We start from the raw sequence: 24372 nt of genomic DNA, 5'->3' as shown, positions 1-24372 counted from the left end.
TGCCCGAAACAGCACCTGTGCGCACGCACAGGTACGTGTGCATATGCACACTACGTAAAACAGGGGGGTTGTGCGCTCGCACAAGGTGTGCGAGTGCTCCGGACATAATAGGGATATAGAAGTGTGCGCACACACAAGCGTGCACAGAAGACTCTCTTTTTTTTAAATAGGGATCATGTGTGCGTGCGCACACAGGTCCGTGCACACGCACAGTAGCAAAAGGGGTATGGGTTGCATGCGCACAACTTGTGCTGACGCTCCCACCAGAGGGGCTGCAACTTGGTGTGCGGACGCACACGTCGGTGCGGCTGCACAGATGGCACGAAGAGGAAGACGCGTGCGTACGCACAAAGCAGTGCGCACGCACAGATCAAGAAAAACAGGGCAGCGCCCACGCACAGGCTGTGCTGGCGTTGCGAGAAGAGGGCAATACAAAGAGTGTGCGGGCGTACAGGCTTGTGCGCTCGCACAGGTCGTAAAAATCACAGTTGTGTGCGCACACATAGCAGCGTGCGTACGCACCGATACCTTGTTTTGCAAAAATTTTTCTTTCATTTATAAGGTGTTATGCCTTAGCTCAATCAACATTTCAACCCCAAAATATTCAAAACATCACGAAATCATGATCCATATGCAAATTAACATATCTAAACTCGAAATTAAACTAATCCTAAGCTAACTAAGACAAGCAATTATGCAATAAACTAAGACTATAATCAAAGAGAAAGGGCAAGAAAGATGTTACCATGGTGGAGTGTCTCCCACCTAGCACTTTGGTTTATAGTCCTTAAGTTGGACTTGTTGAGGAGATCCTTGCTAGGGTGGTTTGTGCTTCCACTCCTCCTTGAATCTTCATCCGAGCTTGCACTTTGAGGCTCCTCTGGGATCCCATATTCTAGGTATCCGGTCACCTTCTTTTTGATCTCTATGCTCTATGTCGGATGGATAAGCTCTCAACTGACCCTTGTAGCACTCCAACATTCTCCGAAAATCACCCAATTGTGCTCTACACCGTGCTTGAACTCTAAGTCTTGAATTGGTCTTCTTGAAGAACCTTGGATTTAATTGGCAACCAACATCCTTTCCCCCACCATGTACCAACGCAAGAAGAACCTTGAGTTGGTAGTCCGTCTCCAAGATAGCATATTGATGGGGGCCAATGAAGTTCATAAGTGAAATTGCCACCTACTCAATATGCTCTTGGTTGTCAACTCATTCCTCACGAACCTCTTCCTCCTCTTCTCCATCACTCTCATCATAACAAAGAGGTTGTGAGAAGTCTACCTCCATGTTTCTCTTAACCTCAATGGGGAGAGACTCAATAGGGTCATCGTCATTAAGGGGATTGATCAAGGAGGACAAAAAATCATTAATGATGGAATCCTCATCTTGATCAATCTCCTTCAATTCTCCCTTTCTCTCCTCTAGTTCACATACTCCACTTTCTCTCTCTTGTTCCAATTCATGCTCTATCTCTTCTTCTTTTCCTTGTGGCTCCATGCTCTCCTCTTCACTACACCCTTCAATTGATCTTTCTCACTCTTCAAGAGGAGTGCCTTGATTGGATGAGCATAGTAAAACCAAGCGGTTCACCGCTTCGGCTATGGTAGCCATGAATTGCCCTTGTGTCCTTCGAAATCCTTCTTGCTATTGGAGAAAGGCTTGAAGGTCTTGATCTTCTTGGGACAAGGGTTGGGAAACTCCATAATTAGATAGGAGAGGAGGTTCATTGGTTGGGAAAAAGGTTGTATGTGTAGGAGGTGACTCATGTTGGTAGGTGTTTTGAGGTGGTATGTGAGAAGGTGGATGGTAGTAGTGGTGTGGTATTTGAAAATGTAGTGATTGAGGGTTATGTTGGGGTATGGGTTATAGGTATATGGTGGTGGAGGTGTATAATCAAAGTGAAATCCACCATCTCCTTGATTTGGGTATGCGTATTGGGGAGGGTTTTGTTCATTGTAGTATGGAGGAGGTTGCTCCTTCCAAAATTGATGCTCCAATCCCATGATGCAATCCAAAATTAAAGTTATCAAACCCTACAAAATAATCACAACCAAACTCCAAACCAAGAGGGTGATAACTCATAGAGGAAATAGAAAATAAAAGCTAAAGACATCAATTAACAAAATAAACAAAATTCTAATTACCAACAAAAGCAAACAAGCAACCGAAAAGTATATATTCACGCTATGGACATATTTACAACAACCAAAATATAGCACTCATGACGCTAGCTCCCTGGCAACGGCGCTAAAAACTTGGTGAATTGAGATTTGCACCGATTTGGATTTTCACACTTAAGGTAACGTCGTTGCAAGTATAGACCAAACCGGCAATTTGAATCCCAAACATCAAAGCTTAAAATTTCTAATTAACCGAGAGTAATCAAACCTCGGGTCGTCTTCCCTAGGAACTAATGCCAACAAGTGCACAATTTTGGTTGCAAGAACAAAGGGGGTTCAATGATGAAAGCAAACAAAATAAAGAGATAAAATAACTAGACAAAATTGTAATTAACAAAGCAATAAAGGAATAAAAGAACTGTGTATGTAATATAAACAAGTAATGGTATAAAGTGATAGAAAAGTGGTTCAAAACATAAATAAAACCTTGACTTGGGATGAGTCATGGAATCCCTTCCTTGCCATAACCACAACTATGATAATTGTGATGGATTAATCTCACTAAGTCAACCCTTAACATCGAAGGATAAGTTAAGTGAGCATAATTGTTATTAATCCACAAGTCCTAGCTAACTTACTAATTACCTTAGTAAAAAGCTAGCTTTAGTAGAAACAATAACAACTAACAACCCAAGAATTATCACTAAATGTTGGATATTATGGCTCTAGTAATCCATAGACTCATTTTTCCCAAGGCAATGGGTGGAAATTTTACCCCAGAGCTAGGGTTGACATTTCATGAAACACCTAGTATGCATATTCACAAAACATGGCAAAATTGGTAAATTAATGAAAGCTGTGAACCATAAATGATCAAAGTCAATAAAGACAACTCAAACAAACATATAAAAGTCATCAAACATCAAATTCATCAACTAGAAATCCAAAATTGCAAGACTATGTAAATGTTGAAAAGAGACATGAAAATATAAGAAAGTGTAGAACAAGTAATGTAATTAAAAGAGAAATTAAAGAAATACTTACAATGCAATTGCTAGAATCCAAAATCAAGTTTGAAGTATAAAATTCTACAAAACCCTAATTAACCCTAAGAGAGAATTACCTAATCTACACTACTCCTACTCCTACTATGTGTTTCTACCCTACAAGTGAGCTCTCCCTTCATATGGCATGAAGTTCCCTTCATATAGCACTTGATTTCAGCCTTCAAGCCTTCAGAAATGGGCCAAGAAAGCCCCCAAAATCGCCCCCAGCATGCTGCATTAATGAAGTCACGTGACGGCAGCGACGCGTACGTGTGAGTCACGTGACAGCAGCGACGCGTACGCGTGGGTCACGCGTACGTGTCGTTTGGTGAAATAGGCTCCCACGCGTACGCTTGGGTTACGCGTATGCATCGCTAAACTTGCGTGCGTGTGCGTACACACGCATCACTGTGTGCACGCACGGAAGGTGAATCTTCCAAAACTTTATTTCTTCATGCTTTCTCCCTTTTTGCATACTTTTCCATCACTTCTTCCATTCATATTAGCTTTGTAAACCTGAAATTACTCATCAAACACATCAAGGCACCCAATGGAATGAAAGTGAAATAAAATTGGTTAAATTAAGCACAAAATAGCATGTTTTCACAATTAAGCTCAATTTAGGGAGAAAACACAAACGTATGCTATTTGGATGAATAAATGTGAATTTATGTGATGAAATCCATCCAAATCAAACCAAAATATACCGGAAAATATGGACTCATCAGTAGCCTTTGCACACCTCTACATCAATTGAAGGTCAAAAAACTTTTTGCTGAAGTTACTGTATAGATGGCAAACACAAAACCTGTGGTCTACACCTGGGATGACTTCATCAAAAGCGGGCAGTAGACCCTAACAAAAGAGGTAAAAATTGGTGTTATAACAATGTTATTAATCAGAATTAAATGATTCGCGAAATAGAAGTTAACAAAATAATTGTTTACCTTCTGCTGATCAGACATGAAGGTTGATCTGCCAATTATCTCAGACCTAAAATCATCAATTAGCAGCTGGAGAACCGTTTTCAAGTGTCTTTAGTCTCTGACTCGACAACGGCATACGCAATAGAAAGCATTTGATCATTAGGGTCCCACCCTATCGCAGTCAACAGCTGTCTCCCCTGAAGTGTCTTGAGAAAACAGTCATCTAACCCAATAAACCTCCTACAGTGTATAAAGCTCTTTTTATAAGCATATAGACATATGCATATTCTTTGAAATATGCAGAAATTGTTCAATGAAGAGTCTTGAACCTCATCTCGAAATCAGGAGACCTCTGTACCTTGAGCTTCAATGTTGATCCTGGATTAACCCATAGCAACTCTAAGCAGTAATCAACTATCCTCTTATATTGCTTCCTGTAAGTTTCTTGTATTTCATCCAATGCAGCTTGTCTTGACCTAGCTGCCTTTGACATTGTCTGATAAAGGGAAATCGTCGGTTCGGAATTTTCACAAAAATATCATCTCATCGAAGTATAGATCCAAACCAACAATCAACCCTCAATCAAAGTTTAATTTGTTTATCACAATGCAAACCAATAAAAATCGAGAGTATTTAAACCTCGGCTCGTCTCTCAAGGAATTGCAGGAAAGTGTGCATTGATGACAAGTCATTTTAGGCTAGTTTCACAAGCCTTTTTCATTTGTTCTTACTTGGTTTTCATGCATTTTTAGGCAATAAGCAAGTGTTTGGATGAGAAATTCATGCTTGTCTTGATTCAATCAAACATTGTTAATTTCATGCATTTTCATGATATTTTTGCAAGATTTAGTTGATGTTATGAATGATGTAAAATCTTGTGATTTTGGCAAGGCTTTGATGCATGTGTTTGGTTGATGATAGGTGAAGAGAAGCAGAGGAATGGCAAGGAAGAAGCAGAGAAGGTAATATTGGAACCAAAGTTGATAGTCCAACGTTACCTCAAACGTTGATGAAAAGAAAGAGGTGCATAGTTGGAGCCAAAGTTGGACCTCCAACTATGCCTCAAATGTTGGCCAAGAAAGGTGCATAGTTGGAGGCAAAGTTGGACTCCAACTATGCCTCAAACTTCAATTCAAGAGACTAGAGTTGGAGCCAAAGTTGGACTCCAACTATGGGTCCAACGTTGAGGTAAAAAGGGTGCCAACGTTGGAACCAATGTTGGTGGTCCAACGTTGGGTCCAACGTCTTCGACAAAATCTCAAAATTTGAAGTTGGAAAAATTGCATCAACGTGCACGCGTGGGCGACGCATACGCGTGAGTGTGGAAAAATTTCAATCCATGCGTACGCGTAGGTGACGCGCACGCGTGACAATGCCAACATTGGAGGTAACGTTGGTGATCCAACGCTAGCTCCAACGTCCGTGATGCCATCCTTGGAAAAATTTGATATGACGCGTACGCGTGGGTGACGCGTACGCGTGGAAATGGAAAAATGGCAAGGGACGCGTACGCGTGTGATAAACCCCATATTTAGAGTTTATCTTGTATTGATTTTAGGGGATTTTATCACCTTTTACCCACATTTATTCAATGAAATAGCATGGTTTCATGATTGTCTCCCAATTTGTGCTTAAGTGTGAAAACATACTTTCTAGGTCCTTAATTAGCTAAATTCAATTCACCCTTGATTCCATTAGATGCCTTGATTTGTTTGTTAAGTGATTTCAGGTTGAAAAGGCTAGGAATGAATCAAAGGAGTGAAGAGGAAAGCATGCAAAGTGGAGAACACATGAAAAAGCCAAAGATTTAGATATCTTCATCCACGCGCACACGCACTGTACGCGCACGCGTGGATCGCGAAAACGCAAGGGACACGCACGCACACTGTACGCGTACGCGCCGGTGGGAGCACTTGATTTTTTAATAGAAAATGTGCCCAGCGATTTTTGAGAGCTGTAGGGCCCAATTTGCAACCAACTTTAGCGCCAAAATGCATTTAAAGGGCCAAGGATTGAAGGGAATCAGATAACTTAGCATCATTTTACAGACATTAGGATTAGTTTAGAGTAGTTTTAGAGAGAGAAGTGATGCCAGGGCATTTGGGCCAGTTTCACTGACCTTTTCTTTACTATTTTTAGGGTAGTTTCATGCATTTCCTTAGGAAATAAGCTAGTTTTGGGTAGATATTCACTTACATCTTGATTCAAGCATACATTGTGCACTTTACATGATTTCATGAGGATTTTGCATGAATTTAAGGACAAAATTGGATGTTGCATTTCCCATGACTTGGACTAGAACTTTGATGCACGTTATTGCTTGATTTCAGGACAAAGGAAGCAAAGAAGAACCACATTAGTGGCTACGTTAGTTACACTAACGTTAACACTAACGTGGAATGGGAATAACTTGCAAAGTTAATGAGAAAAGTGATTGCCAATAACGCTCTCGAAGCCATCATTGCCCACGTTAAGAGTCACGTTAACTAGGTTAACGTGAACTCTAACGTGGAAGTAAAGAAATGGAGCCAACGTTAGTGACACTTAACATTATCACTAACGTTGGACCAAGATCATGAGTGGCCACGTTAGAGTCCATGTTAACTTAGTTAACGTGGCCTCTAACGTTAAGAAGAAAGGGGGGGCGGGGAGCCAACATTAGTGACACTCAACATTGTCACTAACGTTGGCCAAAGCACATTAAGCCACGTTAACTCCCACGTTAACCTAGTTAACGTGGAAGCTAATGTGAAGGAACAAAGTGGTCGACAACGTTAGTGACACCCAACATTGTCACTAACGTTGGAAGAACACAAGCCCCCAATGAGCCACGTTGACTTCCACGTTAACCTAGTTAACGTGGAAGCTAACGTGAAGAAAGAAGGTGATCGCCAACGTTAGTGACACCCAACATTGTCACTAACGTTGGAAGGAGCCACACATGCCACCATGAGCCACGTTAACTCCCACGTTAACTTAGTTAACGTGGAAGCTAACGTGGATAAGGGAAAGAGGAGCCAACGTTAGTGACACTCAACTTTGTCACTAACGTTGGAGATGGCTAGCAAGGCCACGTTAGAAGCCACGTTAACCTAGTTAACGTGGACTCTAACGTGGAAAATAGGGGCAATTTGGAACGTTAGTGACAATGGTAAGTGTCACTAACGTTCTCGAAGGATGGCAAGCCTACGTTAAAAGAGCCACGTTAACTAAGTTAACGTGGACTCTAACGTAGGGAAGGGGGAGGCTTCTCAACGTTATTGGAAAAGTTGAGTCCCAATAACGTGTGCGAAGGACATAGTGGAAACGTTAGTGGCAACGTTTGTGCCACTAACGTTGAGGTTAACGTGGCTTTTAACTTTGGTAAGGAACGTTAGTGAAAAAGGTGATTGTCACTAACGTTCTCGAACCCATATTTTCACTGAACGTTAACACCACTAACTTTCCGAGCCAAAGCCCCTGCCCACTTCATACTTTCTCTCTGCAAGTAAAAGCTAAGCCCAATGAAGAAGAGAACTGCTTCAAACTCAAGATCCAAAGGCCCAAGACTTGAAGAATCAACTAGAAGAACAGAAGAGTAGTATATATAGGAGTAGCTTTGAAATATTTTGGAGAGTTGGAAATTATAGGGAGACTCTTAGCATAGAACTACTCTCTGTATTTACTTTCTCTGCACTTCTAAGTTTTCATCATGTATTCTCCATCTTTGTTTTCATTTTCCAGAGCTATGAACAACTAAACCCCTGTCATTGGGTTAGGGAGCTCTGTTGTAATTTGATGGATCAATACTAGTTTTCATTATTCTTCTTCTATCTTTTCTCTTGATTTTACTTGAAAGCCTTCGATCTTCATCCAATTGAGTAGTTATCTTGGAAGAGAAGCTATTCAAACTTGGATCTCTTTTGAACCTTGAAAGAGGAATGAAGAGATTAAGCTAGAAATGCTTTCTCATGCTGGACCAAATTGGGTTTGGATGGGTATGTGACTATGATCCTCTCAACACTTGGTTTGGGAAATGCATGTGGTATAATCAGTGACCATACTTCATCTCTTCTCATGAGCAATTGACCAAGGAATTGGCTATTGATCAAGATTTGAGAGATTAAATTACAAGAAATTGTAATTCAATCACTTAAGATTGCCAAGGAGATCAATGAGTGCATTGATTGAGGAAGAGATGAAAATGAAATTGATCCGGAGAATGCAACATCTCCTAAGCCCAATGAACTCCCCATTTCTGATCTTACCCATTCTCTTTAATTTTTGTTATTTACTTTAATGAGCAATTCCCCCATTCCCATTTACAATTCTGCAATTTACCTTCCGTCATTTACTTTCAGATCTATAATTCTAGCATTTACTTTCCTGTCAATTACCTTCCCGCCATTTTATTTTCTACAATTCTCAACTCAAATTCTGGATTCGCTCAACTAGAACAGTCCTCTAATTAAAGTTGCTTGATCAATCAATCCTTGTGGGATTCGACCTCACTCTATTGTGAGTTTTTACTTGACGACAAATTCGGTACACTTGCCGAACGGAATTTGTTGTGAGACAAGTTTTCCGTGCATCAAGAAGCTCTCTCTTCTCTCTAGAATTAGGATTAAGATTAGGTTTAGTTCTTAGATCTAGATTTAGATTCATGCTTTCTTCTACTTTTGCTTCTCAATTCTTGTTGTTGTAATCATGATTCTTCTATTCTTTTGTTGTAATCTCCTTTATGCTGCTTCTATATTTTGTTGTAGATCTACTCTTGTTTTTTCTCTTATCTTTTAATTTAATTAGAGGTAATTCATAATAATTGTGCTTCTTTTAATTGTTGTTGTTAATTCTTTGCAATTAGTTGTTGTTAGATTTTGCTCTTGTTGTTGATTTACTATGTTTTCCTTTTATGCCTTCCAAGTGTTTGATGAAATGCTTGGAAGGATGTTAGAGTATATTTTAGTGCTCTTGGCTTGGGAAGGTAACTTAGGAACTCTTGAGTTACTAATGTCCAAGTGATTGACAATTGGGAGCCATTAACTCTAGATCTCACTAATTGAATTGGTGGAGAATTAGGACTTATGGACTTGGATTGACATAGCTCATTTGACTTTCCTTTATTAGTTAAGGGATGACTTAATGAGGTTGATCCTTGCCAATTCTCATGTTGTGGTTAGTGATAAGGATAGAGATCCTTGAAACACATGTCAGACTTATAAGTTTGGTGTGCTTGACAGCACACAAGAAAATTAGCTTTTCAAGCATTCTTAGATCATATGCTTAGTCATTTTGATGAAGTATATGACCAAACATTAAGTTTGGTGTCTGCATATGTACCAATTTTCAGAAGAATCAACTTTTGTTCATAGAATCAAAGTCATGCATAGATGAATCATACATTGTTGCATGTCAGGAATTTATATTAGAAAATAAATTAGAACTTATGATGAAGGTATCAATTGTGATAAATTGCTTGCATTTTACATTAATCCCTTAGCAAGAGACAAGTTTGGTGTTCACCAAACCTTGGTTCACTAAGTAAAGGACACAATTGATCTTTTATGACTAAGAAACATAATAAATAATCTAAGCATTCACCACTTCATCACCGTGCTACAGTTGTGTCCTAAAGCTTACCATTTTGATTTAATTAGGAAAAAGAAGGTTGAGGTAAAGACAAGATGAAGACACGGCTATGGAAAGCCAAGAGAGAAGGATCACATGTGCCTAGAGAGGTGTGTCTACCTTGGAAAGCAAAAATCTGCATGCTAGTCACCTTGGAGGACGAACCTCATGCAATCAATGGGAAGAGAATCCTTGTCAATCCTCAAGAGAACATGCAAGCTGTTCATCTCATGAAGTTACTATGTTGTTCAACTCAATCTCTACCCTTCATAAGTCATGACCGAATTCCTCTTCAAGTATGGTCTTCGTCCAAAGCTTTAATGCCTTGCCTATAAATAGGTTGAGACATTTCTTGCATCATATGTTCCTACAAGTCTTCCTTACAATCATAAGTCCTTGTTCCACTTTGTGTAATCCTAAACACGTCCCACCCCCTCTCAACAGCAACATTTCTTTCTTAGTCCTCTTTACACTATAAAACCGTACCTCAACCAACCACAGATCCACCTTTACCTCCTCCCTCTAATTGAATTTATGACTTCATCAAGTTCAAAGAGAAGACAGGAAAAGGAACCAATGGTAACCGAACCCCCATCCTATGATAGAAGGAAGTTTAGATCTCAGTTTCATTAAAGAAAATATCATAGATTCATGAAAATAAAGCACATCATTCATGAGAGGGGTTTTGAGCTGAGGGACGGGGAATACCCCATCATGAGGCAAATCACTAGGGAAAGAAGGTGGGACCTTCTATGGGATCCTCTCACCAAGATTAGTACAGTCATGATCAGGAAATTTTATGCAAATGCTGTGAAAGAGAGTGAAGACAGCGTCCCTTACAAAAGTTATGTTAGAGGGGTTGAAGTGAATTTCAGTCCAGCATCCATTACAAGAGCCCTGAAGTTGAGAACCATAACGTATGAAGAGCCCATCTATGAGGCCAGACTGCAGGGAGTAAATGACCCTGATGAGATCTTACATGGGATATGCTTGGAAGACACAGACTGGGAAAGAGATTCAAAAGGAATTCTAAGCCAATTGAAAAGAATAAATCTCATTCCTGAGGCCAAGGGGTGGTATGAGATAGTAAGGAGATCTATACGCCCTACTGGAAACACCTCAGGGGTTACAATCAAGCGAGCACTCTTGACATACTGTATCCTACATGGGGAAAAAATCAACCTCGCACAACTCATAGCCGACAGTATTCAAGAGATAGCTGAAAGCACAAATAAATCAACTAGGCTCGGTCATCCAAGCACCATTCTAAGGCTATGCAATAAAGCTAGAGTGATTTTTGAAGATGAGGACACAGAGAAAATAAAAAAGGGGACGGGAATCACAAAGAAAAATATGGAAGGAATTACTGAGGATGATGATCAAGAAGAAAGACCCCAAAGGAGAAGAAGATCAGAGGAAGAGGAAGAGCAAGCTCACAGTGCCATAGATATGAGTCAACTACAAAAAGCTCTTGAGGAAATATCACAACAAAATGTGAGAGCACAAGAGCAATATTCAAGGCAACAAGAGCAATATCTAGAGCACCGGGAGCAATATTTGAAAGATAGGGAGCAAAATGAAGCTTGGCAGCATAGAATGGAGGAAAGACAAGAGAGCTGGCAGCAACAAATGATAGTCCAACAACAAGAATTTCAAGCCAAGATTCTTGAGGGGCAAAGAGAACAAACAACAAAACTTCAAGAGTCATATGACAAAATGTTCCTGACCCAAGCCAAATATGGGGAATATACTCACAACTTGTATCAGTGGAAAACATTCATCATACTATTGGAGAGGTTAGACATGTGCAACAATTAGAGTATGATGAAAATATGCAAGCAAGGTTGGAGTATTTGACCCACAATATGCCAGCACTAAATCCACAAATCAAACCATTTGAGCAGTGTCAAGAATTTAGAGACCGACAGAAAGCAAGGTCTCATCACTACACAGAGGTAATACATGAAAGATTGGAGGTAGTTGGGCTTTCAGGTCTTATAGATCCTATCTGGGATAGAAGGTGCCCTAGTGAAGAAACTCAGGATTACTCCAAGCTCTGGAAGAGAAAGAAGAAGAAGGGAGAATCAAGCAATAACCAGGGACATTACAACTAGAAGGTGGTGAAGTTCTTTCATAATTTCAAACTAAATAAGGAAGATGTATATCTGAAACATGATATACCTCCAATTGTTCTTTGTTTTGCATATATTTTTAGTTCAAAAGTTATCTGCATAATAATTGTCATCCTTCATTAGCTTGAGTATTTTGTTTTGTTCCCCTTGCTGTTTGAATAAAAGAGAGATGTTTGATTTAGAAAAGTAATTGTTCAATGTTGCAAAAGTTAGAATGAAAGTTAGTGGTGGTATGTGTTTGATTCAATTGTTAGCTCACAAAATAAATGCTGCATAATGACATGTTACTTGAAGCTTAAGCTAGTTTGCTGCTATGATCCTTCAATTAATAAAAATCCCTTGCAAATGAATCAAAACAGAAAGAAAAAGAAATATAAAAGCAAAAAAAAAATGGCAAAGAAACAAACAATAAGGCTAGACACCAATAGCTTGGACCCTAGGACACATGCCTGTGGTGTTTTTGTACTAGGATATGCTTGGACAAGTAAGTTCTAAGGAGTATTTCAAAACTTGGCCACTTAGATCAACTGATTTGGGATTGCCAACTGAAAGTCCACAATAAAGAGCAACTTAGCTACAAAACACTTAGTTATCCAAAGAGATGCTGGGCATCAATGATCCTAGGAAGAAAAAGGTGAGCCATGTGTCTGTAGTGAAGAAATGTTGAGTATAATTAAGCCAAAGGCTACTGCAACATTTGCCACTAAGCCTTCAATAAGTAATAAGCTCTCTAAGCAAAAGAAAGAAGGAAAAAGCTAATAAGGGAAGTAAGCAGAAAGCAGGGCATTGTAGCGGCAACCTTAGTGAACCCTTGAGGAAACATTGTTTATTTAGCAGCAAGTAATAAATGAGCTACTATTGATCTGCATAAAACCCCATGAACCAAGTTCAACTATCTGCTTAATAAGGACATGCATACTTCTCTATTTCATTCTATCTTCTCTTATGTTTAATGCTTGCTTGGGGAAAAGCAAGTTTTAAGTTTGGTGTTGTGATGACAAGTTATCATATGATAGTTTTTCAAGCATTTTTGCACTTGTTTCATTAGGTTTTATGCACTTTCTTGCATTGTAAGTAAGTAATTTGGAATGGAATTGCATGGTTTCTTTGAATCAATCAACCACCATTTAATTGATACTAAATCATGAGGTTTAAGCTAAATTTAATTGATTTTTAAATGAATTATAAACCTTGTGAATTTGGTGATACTTTGATTGGTTGTTTTGATTACTTGTAGGTGAAGAAAAGAAGAAAACAAGAAAGTGTAGCCTAAGATGCGTGGCCCAAAGAAGAGAAGAATGTGGCAAAAGAAACAAAGGAAGTGTGGCACAATGAAGGAGGAAAGCCACGAAGCTCTCCAAGGGAGCACAACAATGAACCAAGGAAGCAAGGCTTGGATGCTACGCTCTCCTTGAGAGCGGAGCACAATTTTGAACCAAGAAAGAAAGGGGAGAAGCATGATGCTCCGCTCTGATCAAGAGCATTATCGGGCTTCACTCAAAAATAAATTCAAGAAAATAGCTTACCAATTCTTGCCACAAGGTTCGAACTCATGAGCAAGGGAGAGTGGGGGAGTGCTACTCACAAAGGAAATAAGCCAAAAATGGCTAAAATGCTACCCCCAAGGATCGAACAAAGCACCTCAAGGAAGCAAGAAGCAAGGCGCCACTTTGGGCACAAAAGAAAAGAGCCAGCAATGTCTCCCCAAGGTTTCGAACTTGAGACCTCACCAAGGCAAGGAGAGTGCGACGCTCTTGCCAAGAGCAGAGCGCTACTTCCCTCATTCCTTGCGCAAGTGTGACACGGCCAAGGAGGCTTGACACGCACAACTTGACATGGCCAGGAAGAAGTGGTGCGCACAAGACATGCCAAGACAAGGCAATGCTACGCTCTCCACAAGAGCAGAGCACTGATGCAAACAAGTCTGGCACGCCACCAAGGGCCAAAGACAAGCATTGATGCTCCGCTCTCACCAGGAGCAGAGCACTCTACTGGGAGCATGCAACACATGGGCTGAAATTTTAAATTAAAATCCAATTTAATTCAAGTCTTCACCAAATTAAAAGGCCCACTCCAAATTCAAAAATCCAAAAATAGAAAGTGTATAAATAGAAGCTAGTTTGATTTAGAGAGAACCTTTTTACTTACTTTTACTTTCTTTTAGAATTTTAACTTGTAATTTTGAGAGCTTTACTTTGATTTTGGAGTTGGGAATTTCTCTTGGAGAATTGGGAAGGAAAATTGATCTCTCTTCTTCCTTGTTCTTGCCTTTGCATTCTCTACTTCTTGTCTTGGATCTTGGGTGAAGAATTGAAGAAATTCTATTTCAATCTCACCTTGAGATCTCTTTGTGATTTTACTGCATAATTTCAGCAAATTAATATTTGAATCCCAATTCTCTTTACTGCTTTCTCTTCTACTTCTTCTGCAATTTAATCTTCCATTTCCTTTGCAATTGTTCTTGTTGGATCAAGGAAGGATTTGAGATCTAGACTTGTTTTCTAGTCTCCTCCACCCCTGAGATCTTCAACTTTATTTTAGTTATTGCAATTGAATTACATTTTACTTTCTGTTTAGATTTTCAAGCAATTGTTCTTCTCCTGTTTAGATTTACTGCATTTAAATTCATCTTCTACTTCTATGTTAATTGTCTTTTACTTCTGCTTGTTTAAATTCTGCAACCCCAACTCCCAAATCCTTTTATAATTTAAGCAATTTACATTTCTTGCACTTTAAGATTCAGTCATTTACATTTCTTGCAATCTAAGCTTCTGCAATTTAATTTACTTGTTCTTTAAGATTCAGCACTTTTACCTTCTGTTATCTTTAATTTACTGCAATTCTTCCCTCCCCCTTTACAATTCATGCAATTTAGCTTCTGTCAATTACAAACCACTCAAACCAACACTTGATTCGCTTGACTAAATCAACCACTAAACTAAAATTGCTCAATCCTTCAATCCCTGTGGGATCGACCTCACTCATGTGAGTTATTATTACTTGATGCGACCCGGTACACTTGCCGGTGAGTTTTGGGTGTTGGAATTCGTTTTCCAAAACATCCATCACTGGGAACACAGAAAAGAGCACCGAACCCTCACTAAAAGTGTATACACTCTAGTCACTCAAGTGTTTAGGGTTGAACCACTCATACCTCCTCTAATAATATTTTCTAAAACTTTGTTCTTCATCTAACCAATCAACAAATATTTAGTGTACAAATGCAAACATTATGAGGGCTTTTCAAGGTTGTAATGGGGATAAGGTAAGGGTGAGGATATATGTATGGCCAAGTGAGCTATTGATAAACCACTATTTTATGGTTTATCTTGTGCTCAATTGAGTGGATTTTATCAATCTTTCATACACTTATTCATATGATTTGCATGAGTTTACATTTTCCTTCCTGATTTTGTGCTATGTTGAAAACATGCTTCTTTGGTCTTAAATTTGATATGTTTAATCTTCTCTTATTACCATTCGATGCCTTGATATGTGTGTTAAGTGTTTTCAGAGATTACAGGGCAGGAATGGCTTAGAGGATGGAAAGGAAGCATACAAAAGTGGAAGGAATACAAGAAGTTGAAGAAATTGCTAAGCTGTCCAGCCTGACCTCTTCGCACTCAAACGACCATAACTTGAGCTACAGAGGTCCAAATGAGATGGTTTCAGTTGCGTTAGAAATCTAACATCTGGGGCTTCACAACGATATATAATTTGTCATAGCTGCCCCAAAACCAGATGACGTGAACGCGTGGATCACGTGGACGCGTGACCTGGCAGAAACGCAATCCACGCAAAGGCGTGGATGACGCTTCCGCGTCACTTTCCCGCGACTTGTACGTACCAGAATACGCTGGGGAGATTTCTGGGCTGTTTTTGACCCAGTTTTCGACCCAGAAAATACAGATTAGAGGCTATAAAGTGGGAGAATGCATCCATTCATAAGAATCATGCTTTCATACTCATAATTCACTTTTCATAATTTAGATGTTATTTTTAGAAAGAGAGGTTCTCTCCTCTCTCTTAGGTTTTAGGATTAGGATTCCTCTTAAAGGATTTAGGATTTCAACTGCTTCTCAGGTTCAACGTTCATTTTATTTATTTTTCCAATTTACTTTATGAACTTTTCCATGTTAGATTTGAATTTATGTTTAAACGTAATTTGATGTGTTTCAGATTTATGATTGCTTTATTCTATTTATGAATGCTTTTAATTTAATTTAGATATTTTCTTCCTTTTGGCTTTGGTTAAGTAATTGGTAACACTTGAGTTGTCAAACTCAACAGTGGTTGAAATTGGCAGATTACTAATTGATCTAGATTGCTCTAAAGCTAGTCTTCCCACAGGGATTAACTAGGACTTGAGGATCAAACTAATTAGTCCACTTGACTTTCCTTTGCTTTAGTAAAGGTTAACTAAGTGGGATTAAAACTCAATTCTCATCACCATCGATAAGGATAACTAGGATATGACTTCCAATTCTCATACCTTGCCAAGAGCTTTATTAGTTGTTATTTTAACAACTTGTTATTTTACATTACTTGTTCTTTATTTTAAAAAATCCCCAATTTACAAGACTCACAACCAATAATAAGAACACCTCCCGACAATTCCTTGAGAAGACGACCCGAGGTTTAAATACTCGGTTATCAATTTTATTGGGTTTTGTTACTTGTGACAACCAAACTTTTGTACAAAAGGATTCTCTGTTGGTTTAGAAGCTATACTTACAACGCGATTATATTCTTGTGAATTTCTTTACCGATAGAAAATCCGATCGTCAAAATGGCGCCGTTGCCGGGGAATTGCAAACGTGTGCCTTATTATTGGTTATTGTAAATATTTTTCTTTTGCTTGTTTATTTGTTTCTTTTTATTTTTCTTTTTTTAATTTTTATTAGCTACTATGAGTTCTCACCCCTATCGCTTTGAGTTTGGCTCCAATGATGTTGCAAGGAATGGAAATTATAACAGGAACGTGCATCAAGGTCAAAACAATCAGAGATGGAAGGAGCCACGAGGATCTGATCAACCCTTTCGGCAACAACACCTTCCACAGTACCACAGACAAAGACCGTCCCGCAATGCATGCCAAGACAATAGTTATGGTGGATCTTTTCGTGACAACCAACCTCCACCAAATTACTATGGTCAAGAGCCATTCCAAGGAGCGTATCAAGATGATGGATATGGTGGATCCCCTTGTGGTTACCAACAAGGCCCACCACATGCTTATGAACCGCCTCCTCAACATACCTTTGGACCACCATACTCACAAGCCCCCTAATACCAAACACCATCACATGACCTTAACCCGTATCCACCATACCAACCACCTTATGAGCCAAATGAACCATACACAGAACCACCCCCATTTCAACACAACTACTCTCATGAACCACCACCTCAATATACACCATCTCCTTATCATTATCAAGATGAACCACCTTCCTACCATGAACCCTTTCTCCCAACAAATGAACCCTCCTATCCACTCCAAACCTCCTTGGAGAAAGCACTTACCGATCTAAACTCTACTATACAAGCTCTCGTCGCCCAAATCAGACCACCAAATACCTTCAACAATAAACCCTCAAGCTCTAGTGCACTTCCTTTTCAACCACTGAATGATCTCTCCATCCCATCACCACCATCCATGGAAGAGCACCCACATCCATCAATCCAAGAGCAACATGGTCCCAATGATGCTATTGACATGGAACAAGAGAGAAGGGATCATCTTCACGAATCCATACTTCATAAGGAGCTAGAGGAGGCCCTAAAGGTGAAGGTAGTAAAGACCCTTGAAGTTGAAGGAGTGGTTGAAGAATTAGTGAAGGAAGACATCAAGGAGGAGTCTGATTTTGTCTTAGAGCAAGAGGAGGCCCAAAATGTGGAGATGGGAGAGACCCTTGAAGATGAAAGAATAGTTGAAAGGAGTTGTCATGGAAAGAAAATCATCAAGGATGAGTACGATTTTATATTAAAACTACTGGACAAAGCAGTAATTATTGAAGAGGAAGAAGTGGTTGAAGACTTGGGAGATGCTGAACCTCCATGGGAAAGTCAAGACATAGAGCCTCCTTCCAAAACGGTTGCATTTGATGTTGAGGAGGGTGTACAACCTCCAAGGCATATCATGGTTAAGGACTTGGAAGAGATTGATCAAGAGATGGAGATTCAAGAAAAAGAAGCACAACCTCCCATGCCCTTGGAAAGCAGTGAAGAGGAGATTGAATTGGAAGAAAGCTACCAAGAGGAAGAGGTTGAAATTGAAAAAGCTTACAAGGAGGTGGAAGTTGTCAGAGAAGAGCACAAGGGAATGGAGCTTGCAAATTCGTTCGAAATACTTCTCCCAAGGCCATTACCATCCAACACAACGTTCAAGTGGGTAAAATTCTTATCCGTGACCTTTACTTTCCCACTTGAATATGGGCTACTAGAGACGGATGGTCAGCTTAGAGCTCTTTGTGGCATTAAGAGTAAGAGGAAGATGGTCAGTGGTAAGAATTGTCCTACAAGGTTCATTATGGTTGGAAGCTTTAAGTTTAAACGCAAAGGTTGGTGTAGAGCTCAATTGAATGGGTCTAGGAAGTTGTTTGGACGCTTCAGTAAGAACTCTAAAGTTGAACCACCCGGATGGAATCATGATAATCAACTTGAAGACGGGTGTAGAAACAAGATTTGGGATCCAGGAATATATGAGGATCAACTTTGGGAGCTCAAAGCTTGTGAAGAACCCCATCAAAGCTTGAGGAATTTACTTCGTATTGATAGAGCTTATTGGAAGTCCAAGCATTGGTGGAAATTTTAAGACGAGTTCAAGCACAAGCTGCCATGACAAGGAGCTCAGCACATGTCCAACTTAAGGACTTTAACTAAAAGTGCTAGGTGGGAGACAACCCACCATGGTATATTCGTTCCTTTTTCATTCTTAATCATATTTTATTTTATTTTTACTAGTATTCATTCATAATTTCTGCATATTCACCTGCATTCTGCATTTTGCATTTAAAAAAAAAAATTTCGCACGCGACGCGACAGCGTCACCAGTGCATTGGGAAGAAAAGAAAAGTGAACAGAAAGTCACGCGAAACTGTGGCTGGAGGCGTGCCTCAGGCACAAATACGCCCACGCAACCGCATCGTTGACGAGTTCGTGTCGTTTGTGAAATAGCCTCCCCACGCGTCCGCGTCACCCACGCGAACGCGTGGCTCTGTAAAATCGATGTAAAGAGGTGTATGGCAGCAAGTTATGATGGAGTGGGGCTGGACTCGTGCTAGAAGCCTAAGCCCTCCTACGCGAATGCGTGCCCGACGCATTCATGTCGCTTTCAAAAAATGGCCATCCATGCGATCGCGTCAACCACGCAACCGCGTCACCCAAAAATTTGGCAAAAAAGAGTTTCGAACAGAAAGTTGCGCGAACGCGAGGCTGCACTCACGCCAATCGCACAAATCAGGCCACGCGATCGCGTGACCCACGCGATCGCGTGACCCACGCGTCCGCGTCACCTGACCTTATCACACACCACGCGATCGCGTCACCCACGCGTCCGCGTCGTCTGCGCCGCACAACTTATCCAAATCAGCGCCAATTATCTTATCTTTTCTTTTCTAATCCTAATTTCTTCTATCTTTCCTTCTTTCTTCTTTCTTTATTACCTTATCTCTTTCACTTCTCATTCTTTTTCACCTTCATTCTATTTTACTTAATTTATTTACATAGTTTCATTCATTACATTTTAATTTTGTGCATATTTTTACCTTCTTTTCTAAATTTATTACTTTTCTGTTGGTGTTGAATTTTCTTATTTAACTGTTGCATCTTCTCTTGAATTATTTTGGATGCTTAGTGACTTGTTTTATTCTGATTGGGTAATATTATTTAAATTAATGCCAATCTTTTATATCTGTATTACTTTTGCATTGACATGAATTTATATTATCACTCCTTCCCCATTGTTGCAAATTTTGCACCATTGGTATGCCATGTGCTTCTATTGTTTTCTCACGTACATGTTGAAGCTTCCATGTAAATGAGACCCTTATCAATTGGCATTAACCCACCCATACTTCATTTATTTTCTTATCTTTATTTCTGGGTTTCTTTTCTTCCCTTTTTCTTTCAGGATGGCCACCCAGAAGGGAACCGGAAGACGTTTACATGGGGAGACAGACAAGTCCATCTGCACATTCTCTGGAAGAAAATCATTAGTTGGAGAAACCCGTCCATTTGCACATCTTAGCATGCACCGAGGACGGTGCAATCTTTAAGTGTGGGGAGGTCGATAGTGATCTCCATGGGTTAGTTATTTTCTTCTCAACACCAATATTTTACTTTATTTGTTAGTTTATTGTTGCATTTACATGTTTGATTGCATATTTTCTTGATTTTGTGCATATTTTACTACTTGGTTGAAGTAATATTTTCTTTTTCAAGAAACTTTTTAGAGTATTTCACTAATTTAAATCAAAACTTTTTGTTGAACTTGTTTGAAGAAATATTATACTGGAACATGGTTTAACACACAAAACCAGTGAGATTTTGAACCTATTTGATTGGTTGCATTTTATCAACCAATATTTTATTTTTGTGTGTATTGTTCTCTCTAAAATTGTGATCTTTGTCTTGCTTAATTCTATATTTCCATTGTTTGATGTATGCATGCACTTATATGATTGAGGCCTTTGTTTCACTGAGCTTACATACCCATATGGCCTTAACCTTTCATTATTCTTTGCAAACCAATGTTGAGCCTATTATACCCCTTTGTTCTTTACTTTAGCGCATCATTAACTCTAAGCGGAAAACAATAATGTCTTTAATTTGAATCCTTGGTGAGCTTAGACTAGTGAGAGTGCTTATGAATTAAGTGTGGGGAAGTTGAATTTGGAAACATTTGGTTTGAGAATTGAGTATGTTAGAATTTTCTGAAAACGTGAAAGAAATGTTTAGGACATGATTCATGCATTCAATAATTTAATCATATGCATTGAGAAAAATAAAAGAAAAATATATATATATATATAATGAAAAAGGAGAAAAAGAAAAGAAAAGAAAAAAAGAGCAAATAAGTAAAAGGGGACAAAATGCCCTAAAGTAAATGTTGAAAATAATGCATATGTACTGTACTTGAATTAGAATGCATGAATATGTGGAAAACATGGTTAATGGATAGTTAGATGTGGTATTATGATTACATAGATTGTCTAAAGATAGGTGGAAAGTTTAAGTTAATTAAGGATTCAGATTTTAGTCCACTTGACTTTCCTTTGCTTTAGTAAAAGTTAACTAAGTGGGATTAAAACTCAATTCTTATCACCATTGATAAGGATAACTAGGATAGGACTTCCAAATTTTCATACCTTGCCAAAAGTTTTCTTTATAATTATTAATTTATTTTTCCTGTCATTTAATTTACCTGTTCCTTACTTCAAAAACCCAAAATTCTACCTTTTCCATAACCAATAATAAATTATACCTCCCTGCAATTCGTTGAGAAGACGACCCGAGGTTTAAATACACAGTTATCAATTTTATTGGGTTTTGTTACTTGTGACAACCAAACTTTTGTACGAAAGGATTCTCTGTTGGTTTAGAAGCTATACTTACAACGCGATTATATTCTTGTGAATTTCTTTACCGATAGAAAATCCGATCGTCAGCTATCATTTAAATCTTTAACAAAATTGCAGGTGATGCATACGCATGGAGCACACGTACGCGTGGGGTGGCTTGTGCGCCAGGCACCCCTTCCGCACGTCTCCAGCGTAACTCTCTGTTCATTTTTGATAAAGGGCGAACCTCCATGCGACGCGTGCGCGTCATTGCCGCTTACGCATCGGAGGCACTTTTTTTATATAAAGTGCAAAATAAAGGTAAACATGCAGAACTGAAAATTAACACTGATATAAATAAAATAGAACTAATAAAAATAGAAGATCATACCATGGTGGGTTGCCTCCCACCTAGCACTTTTCTTTAACGTCCTTAAGTTGGACGGTCCACAAGCTCAGTCCTCTTCCTTTGCTGGATCCGCCAAGAGAAAGATCTCCAGCTCCTTATTTTTCTTCATCTTCTCACCATGATATAACTTCAAATGGTGGCCATTGACTTTGAAGAAGGTGGGGCTTGAAGGGTGACTCAAGTGGGAGACCCCATATGGCTCGGCCTTTTCCACCCTATAGGGTCTTTCCCACCTTGATCTCAACTTACTTGGCATAAGTCTCAACCTTGAGTTATAGAGGAGGACTAAATCTCCAGCTTTAAACTCTCTTCTTTTGATGTTCTTATCATGCACCGCCTTCACCTTCTCTTTATAAAGCTTTGAGTTCTCATACGCTTCTACTCGAAGGCACTCCAATTCCTGTAGTTGCAGCTTCCTTTCAATACTGGCTCCCCCCAATCCTAAGTTGCATTCCTTTACCACCCAGTAAGCTTTGTGTTCCACCTCCACTGGAAGATGATAAGCCTTTCCATAGACTAGGCAGAATGGACTCATTTCGATTGGTGTCTTGTAAGCTGTCCGATAAGCCCAAAGCGCATCTCCAAGCCTAGAGCTCCAGTCTCTTCTATGAGGCTTGACAATCTTCTCCAGTATGTGCTTGATCTCTCTGTTAGACACCTCGGCTTGCCCATTGGTTTGGGGTTGGTAAGCCGTCATCACCTTGTGAATAATGCCATGTTTCTTCAGCAAATCTGTTATTCTCCTGTTACAGAAATGAGAGCCTTGATCACTCACGATTGCTCGTGGTGATCCAAAGCGACAAACAATATTATTTCGAACAAAAGAAACAACAACATTAGCATCATCAGTACGGGTAAGAATTGCTTCCACCCATTTAGAAACATAGTCAACAGCTAACAAAATGTATAAGAAACCATTGGAGTTTGGAAATGGACCCATGAAGTCAATACCCCAAACATAAAAAATTTCACAAAATAGCATAAGTTGTTGGGGGCATCTCATCCCTCTTGGATATATTTCCAAACCTTTGGCATTGGGGGCAAGAGTCACAGAAAATAGTAGCATCCTTAAAAAGTGTGGGCCACCAAAATCCGCAGTCTAAAATTTTTCAAGCAGTTCTTTGAGGACTAAAGTGTCTACCACTCTAAGAAGAGTGACATGACTCTAAAATTCACTGGAATTCTGATTGTGGCACACACCTTCTAATTATTTGGTCAGCACCACATCTCCACAAATATGGGTCATCCCATATATAATACTTGGACTCGCTTTTAAGCTTGTCCTTTTAATGCTTAGAAAAATTAGGAGGAAATGTACGACTAACCAAATAATTAGCTATGGGTGTGATAAACCCCAATTTTGTGGTTTATATTATGTAGAATTTGGGGAGTTTTGTCAATATTTTCCACACTTATTCATAGAAATTGCATGGTTTTGTGTTCTCTTCCTAATTCTACTTCATGATGGAAAACATGCTTCTTTTGCCTTAAAAATGCCATATTTTGATCCTCTTCTGTTACCATTCGATGCCGTGATATGTTTGTTGCCTGATTTCAGAGTTTGTAGGGCAAGAATGACCTAAAAGAGAGAATGGAAACATGCACAAGTGGAAGGAACATGAAGAATTGGGCTTTAGAGAATCGGCTGCGACGCGCACGCGTAGCCCGTGCGCACGCGTGGGTTCAAGGAGCTAGGCATGGCGTGCGAGAGTGACGCATCCGCGTGGATTAGTGAATTCCCCATCAACGCGTACGCATGCTTCACGCGTACGCATGATTCATGAAACTCAGGCGACGCGTACACGTGAGAGCAGCACGTGACCTCATTAATGAAATCGTGGCTGGCGATTTCTGGGGCTTTGCAGGCCCAAATTCAGCTGGATTCTGCATGGAAAAGACCCAGGAACTCTAGGGGGAAAAGGGGGGAGGATCATTCATTACACACTTAGACATAATTTTGGCTAGTTTTTGGTTCTTGTTCTTCTAGAGAGAGAAACCCTTATTCCTCTCTAGATTTAGTTTGATTTTATATTCCCTTGTTGAATTTTGAATTAGATTTTGTTGATTTCTAGTTTTGATTACTTAATTTGAATTCTCTAGTATAGTCTTGTTGAGATCTTGTGTTAGATTTATGTTTTCTTGTTATTCACCATTTTCTATTCATTTATGAATTTTGTGGATCTTGAATTTCTAATGATACATTTATGTTTTCCATGACTAATAGTGTTGTTTGAGTGGCTTTCCATTGTTAATTTTTGGTGGGTATCTTTAATTTCTAATTTAATTACAATTTGATTATGTCTTTTGTTAATGCATGTTATGTGCTTGATGAAATGTTTCTTTTGATTATGGAGTAGTTTTCCTTACTCTTGGCCTAGGCTAAGGGAATTGGGTAAACTTGAGTCATTAGATATAATTGATTTGGTGATTTGAGAATCCTAGTGGTCAAGTTGATACCCATTGACACTAATCTACTACTAAGTTAATTGGTAGTTGGATTGGGACTTATGAGTTGAAATTGATCAAGCCACTTGACGTACCTCAAGCTTAGGAGTAGATATTACGT

At 39.3% G+C, this 24372-nt stretch overlaps 1 protein-coding gene and 1 pseudogene across 1 annotated transcript; one reads left to right on the top strand and one right to left on the bottom strand.

Annotated features, from left to right (window-relative positions):
* Nucleotides 1-10236: 10236 nt before the first annotated feature.
* Nucleotides 10237-11816, top strand: LOC148571523 (uncharacterized; annotated as a pseudogene).
* A 10036-nt stretch (nucleotides 11817-21852) lies between these two features.
* Nucleotides 21853-22503, bottom strand: LOC107633318 (uncharacterized). The gene has a single exon (XM_016336958.2). It carries the CDS (start codon nucleotides 22501-22503, stop codon nucleotides 21853-21855), a length of 651 nt encoding a protein of 216 aa, XP_016192444.2.
* Nucleotides 22504-24372: the final 1869 nt, after the last annotated feature.

The sequence above is a fragment of the Arachis ipaensis genome, chromosome B3 (genome assembly GCF_059453495.1).
Source record: "Arachis ipaensis isolate K30076 ecotype BB chromosome B3, ASM5945349v1, whole genome shotgun sequence".
Classification (NCBI taxonomy): Eukaryota; Viridiplantae; Streptophyta; class Magnoliopsida; order Fabales; family Fabaceae; genus Arachis; species Arachis ipaensis.
The sequence above is the reverse complement of the archived record's forward strand: the minus strand, read 5'-3'. Positions and strand labels throughout refer to the sequence as shown.